Here is a 13,392-nt window from a genome sequence, read left to right as displayed (position 1 = left end):
GTCAAATGACGACTATGAAATAATATAGTTAAAACAATGATTAATTATATTTATCGTCATAATATTTAAGTACTCTAAAATAATATATCAAGACATATATATAGATTAATAGAGAATCAACTTAGTTAGAGGATCCAAATCTCAATTAGCAATGTGATTAAGGGCGGCATACGTACTATATTTGAGTGTTGAAATATGATCTTATACATTATTTGGACTGTTCTATAATGAGAAAAATTGTTTAAGGCCCCCGTTTGGAATTTAGACAGTTCAGTCTAATATCTCAAAATTTAACTCTCAAATCAAATTTATCTCAATTCAAAATTTTTTTTAACGTAGGATTTATAACTTTTTTTAACTTAATATCTTTTTATATACAAAATTCATAATCTTTTTTAATTTTTTATAAATACATATAAACTTATCTTAATATTTAAATATATATAAATTTATTTTAAATAAATTTCATAAAATTCATTTTATCATCTTTATAACTCGTTAGCATTCGTAGAAAATTCCACTCAACCTCCAAACGTGCCTCAAAATACGACCCCGACAACTTCCACAATTCAATGACACGTTCGTTGAAATACGTGCATATTCATGGGATGAAACCGGGCTCGAATGCGACAAAAGTGTGGATCTAGCAAGATATGTTTTTATGGGCCCCACACAGAAGGGAAGGGAAGGGATGGTGTCAGAGAGTGTAATCATCCCTGTTGCAGTTGTAGGCCCAAAAGCTGAAGGTCCAAAGTCCAAACCATGGATTGACGGACACTCCCCTGTTTTCATATCCTAAGCTAATCTCTGGGTACTCAGATTCTAATAGTAGCAAAGATTTTTAGCAATCTCGTTAATCATTTTTATTTGGACCAATACCCCAATGCTTTACCTGTATCATCTTTTTAGAAATGGATCCATGTGAGAGTTTTTGGGATAAATATCCTAATATTTGCAACTCTTGAAGGTTAATTTTGTAACTTTGTTGAATTTCGTCATACTCTCTTATTGATGAGAGAACTTGAATATATTTTTTTTTAATGGACAAAAATCTCTTTTCTATAATAATGTATTTCATGATTTATTTTTTATTTTATGTCTGATAGACTATAAATATGATTATATAATTATATGAATTTTACATTTAAATCTTACTATTTAAATGGTATCGATAAGGTCGCTCTACACACCAATTTGAGAATATAATAATTTTATATAAAAAAAAATTATATTTATAAGCCGTGTAGATAACACACCTAGTCAAGTGCTTAGGATTAAGAAAAAAATAACATAATTATTTTTTTAAATAAAAGACAAGATGATAAGGTAAAAGGGACCCCATCCCCTACAATAATGGTTTAACTTTAGGTTTGATTTAAGTCCTGGCGATCAAAGGGTAGAGAGGTCTTTATCTCCTAGAAATAATGTTGGCAACAAAACAAAACATGTTTGGGTCCTTTTGGGACCAATGGCAGAAAGATTTGGGAGGTTCAATATAGCCATTATTAAAGCAAACAAGGAAATGGAATATATTCGAACATGAATGGAAGAGTTAACCATTGAACTGACCTGCCCATATGATAACTTCCTTTCAACCAATTTATCAAGATCCAGAAGATTGAATTGAGCTACTTTTAGGTTAGTAGGGAAGCTTTATCAATTATTTGGTGATGTCAAAGAGTGCCCAACAGAATGGAAATGCCCATCATGTTCTATTGGTTGTATCAAGCATATGTCAATCGGAGATAATATACATTAAGCTATTCATTTCTTTATTGACGCCAGGTATCTAGAGACAGTGTCTCGATTAATCTCGGGACTGCACAAGCTCTCTACAAAAAATTTCTCACAAGTACACATCCGATAATTCAACGGTAAAACCCCCCAATCTGATAGTACCTAGTGATTTTTTGCATCAAATGAGATTCGAATATTGGACCTTAGAGAGAGCATACCACTAAAATCAAAGTCTTTACCACTTGAGCCAATCTCTAGATATTCATTGAGCTATTCATGAAAAATATTTTTCAATTTCACATAAAATTTCAGGATATACACGATAAATTAACCATAAAGTGTTTTGCTCTCCATTGACATTCCATTGTCGCCTTATTATTCAAGAATTAACCTGTATAAAGGTTATACCGTAGAATAATATTCTGATCTATTAGAGTTATTAGGTTCTTATAGCAATAGTTATCATCAGGTTCTATAATATAATACAGGAAATGCATCCCTTATTCTATATATGACCACATACACGAAACGCAAACCCATATCATTAACTCTTGAATAGGGCGCAATTTGCAGCTGATGGTTGATTAATAACCCCTGTCTTGTCCATTACAGATCGTGGTGTTGCATTTGTTTTGACTTTGCTAACTTCTCTGCTTGTGTGCATGGGAAAGAGACCAATAATTGAGTAGTGAACAGAGGATACTCAATATTTGTGAAATTGGGTGGTGATTAGGGCTGTAAGTAAAGTTGTGAATTTTGTTTCGTATCGGCTGGTCTGGCCGAAATATGCTGTATTGGACGGGTAGCCGGTACATAAAAGACCCTTGTTTCGTACCAGACATAATTTCGGCCGGTACAGGCCAATATATCGGATTTTGGCCGATATAAAGATTTTGACCTTTACTTTTTTTTTTTCATTTCTTCAAACTGCAAGCTCATTTTTTAACCTCTCAATTCATACCAGACTATTTATAGTTTATATATATTTATATATAATTTATTCATATATAGACTATTCCGAAACGATATCCAAAATGGTACTGGTATCGAAATAGCCTCGACTGAAACATTATTTAAAACATTGGCTATAAATTGGTTTATCAAGATCGGAGAAACATACTGGTTTGATTCAGACCAAACTGACCCGAAGTTGGGACCGATTGGTCTCGATCTAAGAAATTTCATTTTTTTAGTTTTTGGTCCAATCCCGGGGTGGGGTTTTTCCGGACCAACCGAATAGGAAAATATATATTTTTAATTTTTAAATATATTTTATAGACATTATTTTATATAATAATTATGTAATTTTCATCTAACCTATCACTATTAATAATATAAAATTTTAAATATGTAATTACAAATTAATATTGTATTAATTAACTAATGTATATTATCAATTAACCTATCACCAATTCATCATTAACTAATTACTAACATCTATATTTATGATCTAATTAAAGTTACTTTTGTAAACTACCTAAGTTGTAAGTAAATATTAGGGGTGCTACCCGCCCCTTACAGGGCGGAGTAGCCCCCACCCCGCTCCCGTCTCCTGTCCCCCACCCTCGGCATGTTGGGGCAGGGTACTCCGTCTCGGATAATGGGGTGCGGGTGGGGGGGGTCAATCCATCTACCCTCCCGCCCCATACTGGGCAACATCACCCAAATTCAAACGGAGTGACAGAGGTGACATCAATTTCAAACACATGCACAAAACATAATCCACATCACACAAATTTACAATCATTCTCATCCTCTATCTCTGAATCAACACATTCTTCCTCCAATGTCCAATCCAAAACTTAAAAAAAAAAAAAATCTAGGTCTAGGAGTCTTACCTTTGGAGTTTGGAGCAGCAAAGTTGCAAACAACGATGGTGCTCTTGCAGTCATGCGAGAGAGAAAGAGAGAATAGATCAAGAGAGACAGACTAAGAGAGTGCGAGAGAGTGAGAGACAGAGAGAGTATGAGTCTGAGAGAGAGAGACAAAACGGCATCATTTCACTTACTTATGAGCTTTTATATATATATAATTTTAATTTTAATTATAATTTAATAATTAAGCGGGGTGGGGGAAAAGCAGATCGGGGAGGGGCTTAGGCCCTTCTGTCCCCCGCCTCCGCTGGCCTAGGCGGTGCAGCGGGGTGCGGGGCCCCGCTACCCACCCCTAGTAAATATAAAGCCATTACAAATATTATTATAAATTGTAATTAACTAATGTATGATATCAATTAACTAATCTATCACCAATTCACCATTAGCTAATTACTAACATCTACATCTATAATCTAATTAAAGTTATTAGATAATTTTTTTGTAAAATATCTAAATTGTAAGTAAATATAAAGCAATTACAAATATTATTGTAAATTATAATTAACTAATATATCACCAATTCACTATTAACTAATTAGTAACATCTACATCTATGATCTAATTAAAGTTATTAGGTAATTATTTTGTAAAATATCTAAGTTGCAAGTAAATATAAAGCATGTATGGACGGGGAACTATGGATAATTCAATTATTTATGCTTAATATATAAAATGTAAAAAGTTTAATATAGCTCATTATGCATTAACTATCATAATACATTGATATACTCTAAGTTAGTAACAAATTAGCAATTAATATCATCAATATAATTATAATTAATTATTTTTTTAATGAGTTAGTTACATAATCCACATTAATAATTCAATTAATTTTAATCTAGTAATTTAAATAATTTTTTTATTAATTTATTTGAGAAAAAATAAAAAATAATTGGGCCGAACCAAACAAACTGATAGCTATCGGTCCGGTCCCTATGGATGTTCAGTCCAGTCCCATTGGATGTTCAGTTCGGTTCAATCCAGTTTGGAAAAAATGATGGATAGAAGATTACCCCCCGGACCGACCAATTTACACCCGTAGTGGTGATTCTCTCAACAGTGGGGTGTGTGTATGAGATTGAGAGAGAGAAAGAGAGAGAGAGATCAGTAATGCTAGTGGCACATTCATCCAAGGCTTTCATGACAGATTAGAATTCCACCTATGTTCATTCCGGAAGTTCTTTGCAAGTTGGATATGGAAAAAGTTTACGATCACATGTGCTGGGATTTTTTGCTATATATATTGAGAAGATGTGGCTTCAGGGATAGGTGGTGTGGATGGATCAAATATTGTGTTTCGACCGCTCGATTTTCTGATTTAGTTAATGGCCAACCTTGTGGATTTTTTTAGAATTCGAGACAAGAGGACCTGTTATCTCCTTTCCTCTTTGTTGTAGTAATGGAGGCCCTGAGTTATATGGTAGAGGCTGTTGTTAGGGGAGGGTTTTTCTCGCTGGTTTTTCAGTGGGTAACATTAATAATGAGGCTTTATCCATCTCTCATTTATTATTTGTGGATGATACTTTAATTTTTGTGATGCTGAAAGCGGACAGATTCAAACTTTAAAGGCTGTTCTATTGTGTTTTGAAGATGTTTCGAGACTTAAGGTGAACTTGGGCAAGTAGGAATTGGTCCTGGTAGGGGAGGTGGCGAATATCAACCTTCTAGCCTAGTTGTTGGGATGCAAAGTGACTGATTTTCTAATGAAATACCTTAGACTCCCATTGGGAGCTTATTTTAAAGCGAAAACTATTTGGGATGGTGTGTGAAGAAGGTAGAGAAAAGGTTGTCAGGCTGGAAGAAGCTCTATCTCTCAAAATGAGAGATATTAAGTCTCATAAAAAGTACAATTTCCAATCTTCACACGTACTTTTTTTTCTTATTTCCTTTATCTGTGGAGCTGGCTAATAGGATTGAAAAATTATTTAGAGCCTTTTTGTTGGGTGGCATGGGCGAGAAAAATAACTTTCATCTAGTGAACTGACAAAAAATGTCCAGTCTGAAGGAGTTGGGAGGTTTGGGGGGTGTGTAACTTAATCACTTCCAATAAAGCTCTATTAGAAAGTGGTTGTGCAGATTCCAATCGGATGAGACTTCATTGTGGAGAATGGTTGTGGGCCAGAAGTATGGTTGTGATTGGGGAGGTTGTTGTTCCAAAGAGGATAGGGGTCTTATGGTGTGAGTCTTTGGAAATTTATTAGAAATGGGTAGAAGGTGTTTGCAATACACATCAATTTTGAGGTTGGAGAGGGCACAAGAATTAGGTTCTGTTTGATGAATGGTGTGGTGAGAGAGCTCAATTTTCTATTTTTCAAGGTGTTTTCAGATTGGTTGAAAATTAGCAAGTCGCTAATTCAGATGTGCTGTGTCGAGCCAATGGTACAGTGCATTGGAATATGATTTTTTCTAGAATGTGCAGGATTGAAAAGTTGACGAGATAACAGGTTTTTTCAGCTTGCTTTATTCCAAGAGTATATGAGGTAATGAGAGCGATAAAATGATATGGAAACCTTCGAGAAGTAAAAAAGTTTTTTTTTAATTTTTCTATATGATGCTGACAAATTATCAGCCCATTGTGTTTCCATGGAGATGTATTTGGAGTGTTCTTGTGCCTCCCAAAGTTTCGTTTTTTACTTGGACAGCAGATTTATGAAAGATTTTGACGATTGTCAATTTAAGGAATTGGGGGATAATCGTAATGGAGTGATATTATATGTGTAAGAACAATGGTAAATCAATTGACCGTCTTTTTCTACATTACGAAGTGACAAGAGAGTTATGAGATGGCATATTTAGTAGAGCTGGATTGACTTAGGTTATGCTCAAAAGTGTGGTGGAGCTCCTAACATGTTGGAATATGCATCATCATAGCCCTCAACTAGCTGCAACATGGAGGATGGCTCCTTTGTGCTTATTGTGGTGTATAGGGATGGAAAGAAATGAGAGGTACTTCAACAACAAGAAGAGAGCTATGGGAGAATTATGAAATTTTTTGGTACTTTCTTTGATTCAATGGCTTTCTATTATAATTTTAAAGGGAGGGAATGTTCATGAGTTTTTGCTATCTTTTCAGCTTTCTAGAATATAACTAGGTGTCTCTTTTGTATATTTTTTGTGTACATAGACTTTGCCTACTTTTATTCGATCAATGAAATTTCTTACTTATAAAAAAAAAAGAATTATGTCTATGTTGTTAAGAAATCAACCAGGGCATTCTACTATTGAATCTTGATGCACCAAAATGACCTTTCCAAACAGGATTGGCCTCATCACCAACCTCATTTATAGCATAATTCCAAAACTTGAAATTTTCATATCTGCCTCTCATAATCAGGGCTAGCCAACAACTACTCATACCCATTGTAAGGGTTTTTTTCCCCCATAAGAGGTCACTTGGAAGTAAGTCAGAGAGATCGACCGGTGCCAATGACCCTCTCCTAAAAGGAGTCAGTAGGTCTTTGCAGAGTATCCGGCTCATAAACAAAACCGATCCACGAAGCGACCTACGCATGGAGAAAGTAGACAATAGAGTCAGATGGGATTCGTTGCCCTGACATCTCCCCGAGGACACCCTTACCCCCTAAACCTACATAGGCCCATCAGCCACCACTAAGGAAATATATTAACTTTAGTATCAAAGACTCTCCAACCACTACCAAGGCCTCCTATTTTCTGTATTTGCTTAAGTGTGTAGATAGAAGTCCAAAGACTCGAGTTGTTGAAACCCGACCCAAAGGCATGCAAAACACAGCATTAACACCCATGATTTTCCAGTTTACGCATTCTCCAAAAGCATTGTTACGCACCATCTCATCCTAGGAGAAATATTTCTGTAGAAAGTCTCGACAGCAATCATATTTGGTGCCATGCTGAACTTTTAATCCTGAATTCTTTTCCAATTGCATAAATTTATACATGTCTACTGACTAGATATAGCTTACAACAATGGAATCAGACCTACTTGGAAATGCAATTAAGATCATCAACTAAAAGTTATAACACTGCAGCATACACTAGCAGTCCAGCCTTCTTCCCTGTCAATAACTGTGCTTTATTTTCTATTATTCGACATCATATTGAACATACTCTGCCTTACAGATAAACCAAGATACAACATATAAGATCATCGTTTCAGCACCAAAACTAGAATCTGCGAAATTGGGAAATCTTACTCTGAGTAGATTTGATTTAGATACAAGATCCAAACAGATCAGCTACAGATAGGGCAGAGCACCAAGCCATTTTCATTACAATCAAGACACCTCACCACAACAGTCCTTCCTTGTCTTTGGCCCACTTCCTCCTTCTCCACCATCACCATCTTACAGCTCCCGCTGCATCGGAAACACGGCAAGAACCTCACGTCCCCACACCCTTCACACACACCCGGACCTCTTTTCTTGGGCAGCCCTTCAAGAAGCTCGCCAAGCCACCCTTCCTCTACTATTTTCAACACCTCCTCAGCTCCACCCACATACCGCCCCTTCACAAACACTCTCGGAGGCACCATTGCTTCTACTTTCCCTCTCATCAGCTCCCTCAGTTGTTCTCTGAATCCACGGTCCATGGATATATCTCGCTCGGAGATCAACACGCCGAACCCTTCCATAACAGCCCTCACTGCATTGCAAGCCTCGAAAGTCTTCCTCACGCCTCGCAATGTCGTCGTGTAGATCACCACTCTGTTCTCTCCGTTGGGTGGGCATATTCTCTCGAACTTGTCCAGGACCGAAGAAGGTCTTGGAACGTTGCCGTTCAAAGGCTTAAGAAAACTGTTTGACTCGGAGTGGGTACGGTGATTACGATTAGGGTTTGAGTTCTCTTTGTTGGCGTTGTTAAGGTCTTTGAAGAAGCGGAAACTGTCAGCGGTGTACTCGAGGCCGGCCATGAGTTCCCAAGAGTTGATGACCTCAGTTGGGCCAGAGCGGAGTAGCGGGGGCCTGGGATCAGACCAAAGGGACTTGGGTTCGGAGAAGACGGAGCCGAGGGTGAACCGAGAAGGTGGGGTTAAAGGGGTTGTTGGTGGGGGGCTGGCGGTTGATTGAGGTGGTGGGGGGTCAAGAGTAAGGAGGCCATAAGTGGTGGAGGTGAGAGAAACGATGTGGTGACTCAGTGCAGAGCTTCCGAGTTGGGTAAAGTCGTCGTCGTGGTTGAGCAGATTGGAAGACACACAGCCCATGTCTCTTCTCTTCTGGGTCCTTTGAGTTTTCTGGTTTTGAGTTTTGAAAATCAAAAGACCGAGAGTTGTTTAAGAGCGAGCGAGAGAACAAAAGGCTTTGATTGATACAAGGCGACACTTTTGGGAGTGTAAATTATTACTATTTACCTTTAACGAGTAAAATAATGGTTTTATTTTTTCCCTTTTTTTGTGCCACGAGGAAATGAACAGTTCCTTTTTTTTTTTACTTCACTCTTTGATTCAATTTTCAAACCGTGCGTTGCGGGGATTTTGGGCACGAACTTTGAGCGCTAAAATTTAATTCAAATTCAATGAGAATGTAGGAGTAGCGTGGAATTTGCCAATTTGGGTTGCCACAAATGCGGTTTATTTCAAAGGGCAAAGCCCAAAGTTTGACGATCCATTTCCCTTGATGGGAGGGAGGCAAAGCCCGCAGCACATGCGAGTCACTGAGCGTGCGAGGGAGGCATCTCTAATTGTTCGATGTATTGTTGCGCTTGGTGGTATTGAACCATGTAGGTAGGAACGGACTGATCAGATCTATTGAACCATGAGGGTTGAGTTTTGTCAGTTGGGTGCCATTTATTTATGACATGACCGTGAATTAGACGCCAAACATGCTTCAAGATAATAGCGTTTTAGGATTCAACTCTTAAGCACTTTTGTTGCAAATGTTTTGTATTAATGAAAGCATGTCTCTCACGAAATCTCGTAATCACGGGCTAATATGCTTTTTCTCTCATACTTTTATTCGTTCATAGTTTGATATTTTGGTGTCCTAGAGATAGAGGAACAACACCAATCCATCCCAAATTTGGATGTCAAACTTTATTGCGGTGAAGATACAATAGAGAAAATTCCATAAAAAAAATAGCTGGATACCAAGATGATAAAAATAAAAAGAATAATTTTACATACAATCATGAAGTACGCAAATATCGTATAATCGCTTTGAAAAAAAGTGAGGTCTACTATTAAAAAATTAATTTTTTTCATGTAGATATCATGTTTTATTCACATTTTTCAAAACGATTGCACAATTTAAGATTGTAAATATTTTTTTTCAAATAAAAAATAAAAAAGTCAATTTTATTCAAAATTTCAATGAGCATTGCTATTCATAAGCCCACATACCACACACCACAATTTTTTTATTTTTTAAAGTTTTTTTTTAAATTTGTTTTTGGTTTTAATTTTTTAAAAACAAATGAATTCTTCTACTCATCATCCATATATCACATATTTGGTAAGAGAAAAAAAATTATAAAAATCACAAAAAAAATAGTACGTGGTGTATGAGGCTTATGAATAGAATTTTTGAATTCCAATTATCAAATCCCTTATCTCTCACTTCACGCCTTGGAATGTTCTCGTTAAGGCACTTTCACATCTTCTTAACCCAAAATGGCAGGAAGAGGAAAGTTTCCACTTTCTCTAAATCAAACTTACATGGGACAGATATAAGAGTAATACTACATACAGTCGTGGAATGCATAAACGTAATACAGTCGTTTTGAAAAAGAGTGAAGTCTATTATTAAAAAATTAATTTATTTTCATGTGAGTCTAATATTTATTCACTTTTTTCAAAGCGACTGCACGGCGCTTACACACTCACGACTGCAAGTATCATTTCTCCATATATAAATCCTCAATAGAATAAGCTAGACAGCTAGTAAACTACAGGAGATGAAGTGTGAAAGTGGATAATTAACATCTGATATGGACTAATTTTGCAAAATGCCTCAACATAAAATTTGCATCCAAGAGGGATAAAGTTTACCATGTATAAAAGCACAAGTATGAAAAAAATTATTAAAGGGTTCAATACAGTGTATGTCTCATGTCTTCCTCGCTTGTTTCTTGGACAGAAAGCGAGAATCTGATATATGTACAGTCTGCCACAGGTTTACCCCATTGTTTCTCTCTAATGCTCCAAAATGAGGGAAAAGGGAGGGGGGGTTGTGGAATATCTGTCTCTTCTCAAGCCTGTAGTTTATGACAAACATTGGAGCTGGGATTTGCCATGGAGCCTGCAAATGATGCGTTGGTTAGAAAACAGAAAAATGTCCGCTGATTGTGATGGAAATTCTATAAACTTACAAATATCTGGAAAACAAGGTTGTTTGGACACTGGATCTTCTTCAAAAGGGGGCGGAACTTGGCCATACACCATATCACAACTCATATCTTCAAAATCTGAGGATGAACACAGACAAGATGATCCATTACGAATCTGCAGACTGAAAATTTCGTGCAACATGTAGAATGTAGTTTTTAATTTTGAAATCAGAGGAAAATTTAGTTTGTCACACAGCAAAACGATGTCAGCTTTGGATCAAAGATGATAAAAACAAGGAAGTGAGAGTGAGAGACATACTTGGAATCATGGTTAATGGAAGCCCAAATTCATTGGTGAAGAAGTCTTGAGTAGGAATCTTGCACATATTCACACACATTCCTACACACCCGCTGTTCTCCAGATACCTTGGTGGGAGGAAATTAAAAATAAAAAATAAAAAATTGGAACAAACATTGTTAGAAATTTGTTGTAAGCTATAAAATCATCTTCTTTATCATGCTGCTGCCATAGCTGGAAGGCAAAGGATCGAAAGGGTCTTGGCACCATCCAGATTTTACCTGCACTTCTTTATATGAACTCCACTCCTCTGCTTCACCCCATTTACCTCAACTTCAATAACCTAGTTAATACCCATCAAACTAATATTACGTAAAGAACACCAAGGAAGCAGAATATAAATCACAAAATGAAAGATTATAGAAGTCTATGTAGCGCTGGATATAACTGAAAAATGAAAAGCAAGCCTCCTTAATGCCCAATGTCAAGTTTAAAAGTAGATGAACTTGGATTGTAGAACTAGAAAGTAAACATTCGATTGTACTCAGAAATCTTTCCAATTTTCACATTGTAAACTTTATTAGGAGAGCCTCTGAGCAAAACATTCAAAACTATGGATAAAGAGGACTAGTATTGGATTATGCATCTACATATGTATCTATATATTTGCATAATATGACCTTAAATTGGATTGCATTGGATTATACATATAAAAAAATTTGTATAGTTATGAACAATGTTTCTATAAATTTGAAGATGTACTGTTCACTCCTCAAATCTTATTTTACTACGTTTTTCTCTCTTCTCCCCCCTCTCTCTCTCGACACCAACGGAAACAAACTCTCTCTCAAAACATTTCTTTCTTCTTGCTCTTTCTCTCTCTCGACACCAATGGAAAGAAATTCGAAAGAAAAAAAATAATTTTAGAAAAGAAATAAATTATTGGATAATATTTTTTTATTATTTGGCTCAAAGATGCATAATCTAATATAGGAGTTTTTCTTGATATACAAAATTAATCTTCAAAAAATATGATTTTGCATGCACATATAGAGAAATCAATGCTCGCGCACTCAAAGTTGGCAGCATAATTACCTCAGAAGGCCCAACTAACCAGTCGAAGAAGGGCACTGTCAATGCAGCATTGAATTCTGCAGCCCACTTCGTTGGAGGAAATAGTTTTCTGAACTGCAGACACAACAACTCTGTTAATCCCTCTTTTATTAGAACCTGGATTTACACATCGTATGGACGGCCAGAACAAACCATGTCCCTGACTGACACCCTCTCTTCCAAGTATTAACCATCAAACAATTAAAAAAAGAGTAAAAGACCAAACTTATAATTTTTATGCATTATCCACCTGAGCAGGCGCACCTGGAGGGAGCATAGACAAGAGCACCTCACGAACAACTTGCTGCTGCTGCATACGAGACCTTCCCTGCATTACTCTCTTAGACACATCCACAAAGCTCTCGTAGTCAAGATTCCACCACCCTTTCTTCTTCGTGTCTGTCCCAGCTTTAGCCGAAGCTGCAAACTTCTCCATCTTCCGAGCAAAGAGTGTCATGAATGCCCTGTCAAAGAACCCATCATTGTACCGTGTTTTTTGTCCTAAAGGAGCCGGCTCTCCCGATGGCTCTGCAATCCCACACCGGATGACATTTCCGGCGCTTGGTCTATGCAATGGAAGATGTTGAGGAGGCCTGAACTGGACAGGTTGGAAGCTTAGGACCACCATGGATTTTTCCTGTATTGGTTTTCTCCAAATAAATGGGAGTACGAGTCTAGGCACTCTCAACAGAGTTTAAGTACAAAGACCACATTGAAGTAAGAAGATAGACCACTTTCATTAACCTCAAAATTGTATGTAGCTTCTGGGGTTCCAGCAGGAACAGTAAAGGACAGCCCCAGGGAGGGTAACCAGCATATGGTTGGTTGAGTTTGCTTTGTTTCCATGGGAAAGATTATGACCATACATGCCACCTTTGGAGGAGATTATATCCACTTCTTTTTTGTTCCCCCATTTTTTTTTAATTATTGGACCTTCTATTTGTGGAATGACTTAAGTGGCCCCATTCGTCTTTATCCATGTTGAATATAAATACATCATATGCACTCATATTCAGGACTGTTAATTTAGTGATTTCAGCATCAATATTGCAATGGTTCTAAGGCCAAAATAGATGCCACGCTTCGTTTTTTATTTTTTAACTACAAACTCGTGAGGTGTATAGAGTATAT

The 13,392-nt window shown here is 36.8% G+C and overlaps 2 protein-coding genes across 2 annotated transcripts; both read right to left on the bottom strand.

Moving 5' to 3' along the window:
• Positions 1–7,490: 7,490 nt before the first annotated feature.
• LOC108993732 (uncharacterized protein At5g39865-like) lies at positions 7,491–8,876 on the bottom strand. Its single transcript, XM_018968742.2, has one exon. It carries the CDS (start codon positions 8,788–8,790, stop codon positions 7,822–7,824), a length of 969 nt encoding a protein of 322 aa, XP_018824287.1. The 5' UTR covers positions 8,791–8,876; the 3' UTR covers positions 7,491–7,821.
• Positions 8,877–10,494: 1,618 nt separating this feature from the next.
• LOC118349545 (beta-carotene isomerase D27, chloroplastic-like) lies at positions 10,495–13,073 on the bottom strand. Its single transcript, XM_035694425.1, has 6 exons — positions 12,512–13,073; positions 12,244–12,336; positions 11,430–11,491; positions 11,170–11,276; positions 10,893–10,988; positions 10,495–10,822 (listed from the first exon to the last, which is right to left on the bottom strand). The coding sequence occupies exons 1-6, from the start codon at positions 12,887–12,889 to the stop codon at positions 10,773–10,775; spliced, it is 786 nt and encodes a 261-aa protein (XP_035550318.1). The 5' UTR covers positions 12,890–13,073; the 3' UTR covers positions 10,495–10,772.
• Between the last annotated feature and the right edge of the window lie 319 nt (positions 13,074–13,392).

The sequence above is a fragment of the Juglans regia genome, chromosome 10 (genome assembly GCF_001411555.2).
Source record: "Juglans regia cultivar Chandler chromosome 10, Walnut 2.0, whole genome shotgun sequence".
NCBI classification, from domain to species: domain Eukaryota; kingdom Viridiplantae; phylum Streptophyta; class Magnoliopsida; order Fagales; family Juglandaceae; genus Juglans; species Juglans regia.
This window is presented reverse-complemented; position numbering and strand designations above follow the sequence as displayed.

Coding starts and splice junctions, on each gene's coding strand:
- LOC118349545 (XM_035694425.1), bottom strand. CDS start 12,889: ATGGTGGTCCTAAGCTTCCAACCTGTCCAGTTCAGGCCTCCTCAACAT. Junction 11,492..12,243: donor GGTTAGTTGGGCCTTCTGAG/GTAATTATGCTG, acceptor GGTATTAACTAG/GTTATTGAAGTTGAGGTAAA. Junction 11,277..11,429: donor GTTCATATAAAGAAGTGCAG/GTAAAATCTGGA, acceptor CCTCCCACCAAG/GTATCTGGAGAACAGCGGGT.
- LOC108993732 (XM_018968742.2), bottom strand. CDS start 8,790: ATGGGCTGTGTGTCTTCCAATCTGCTCAACCACGACGACGACTTTACC.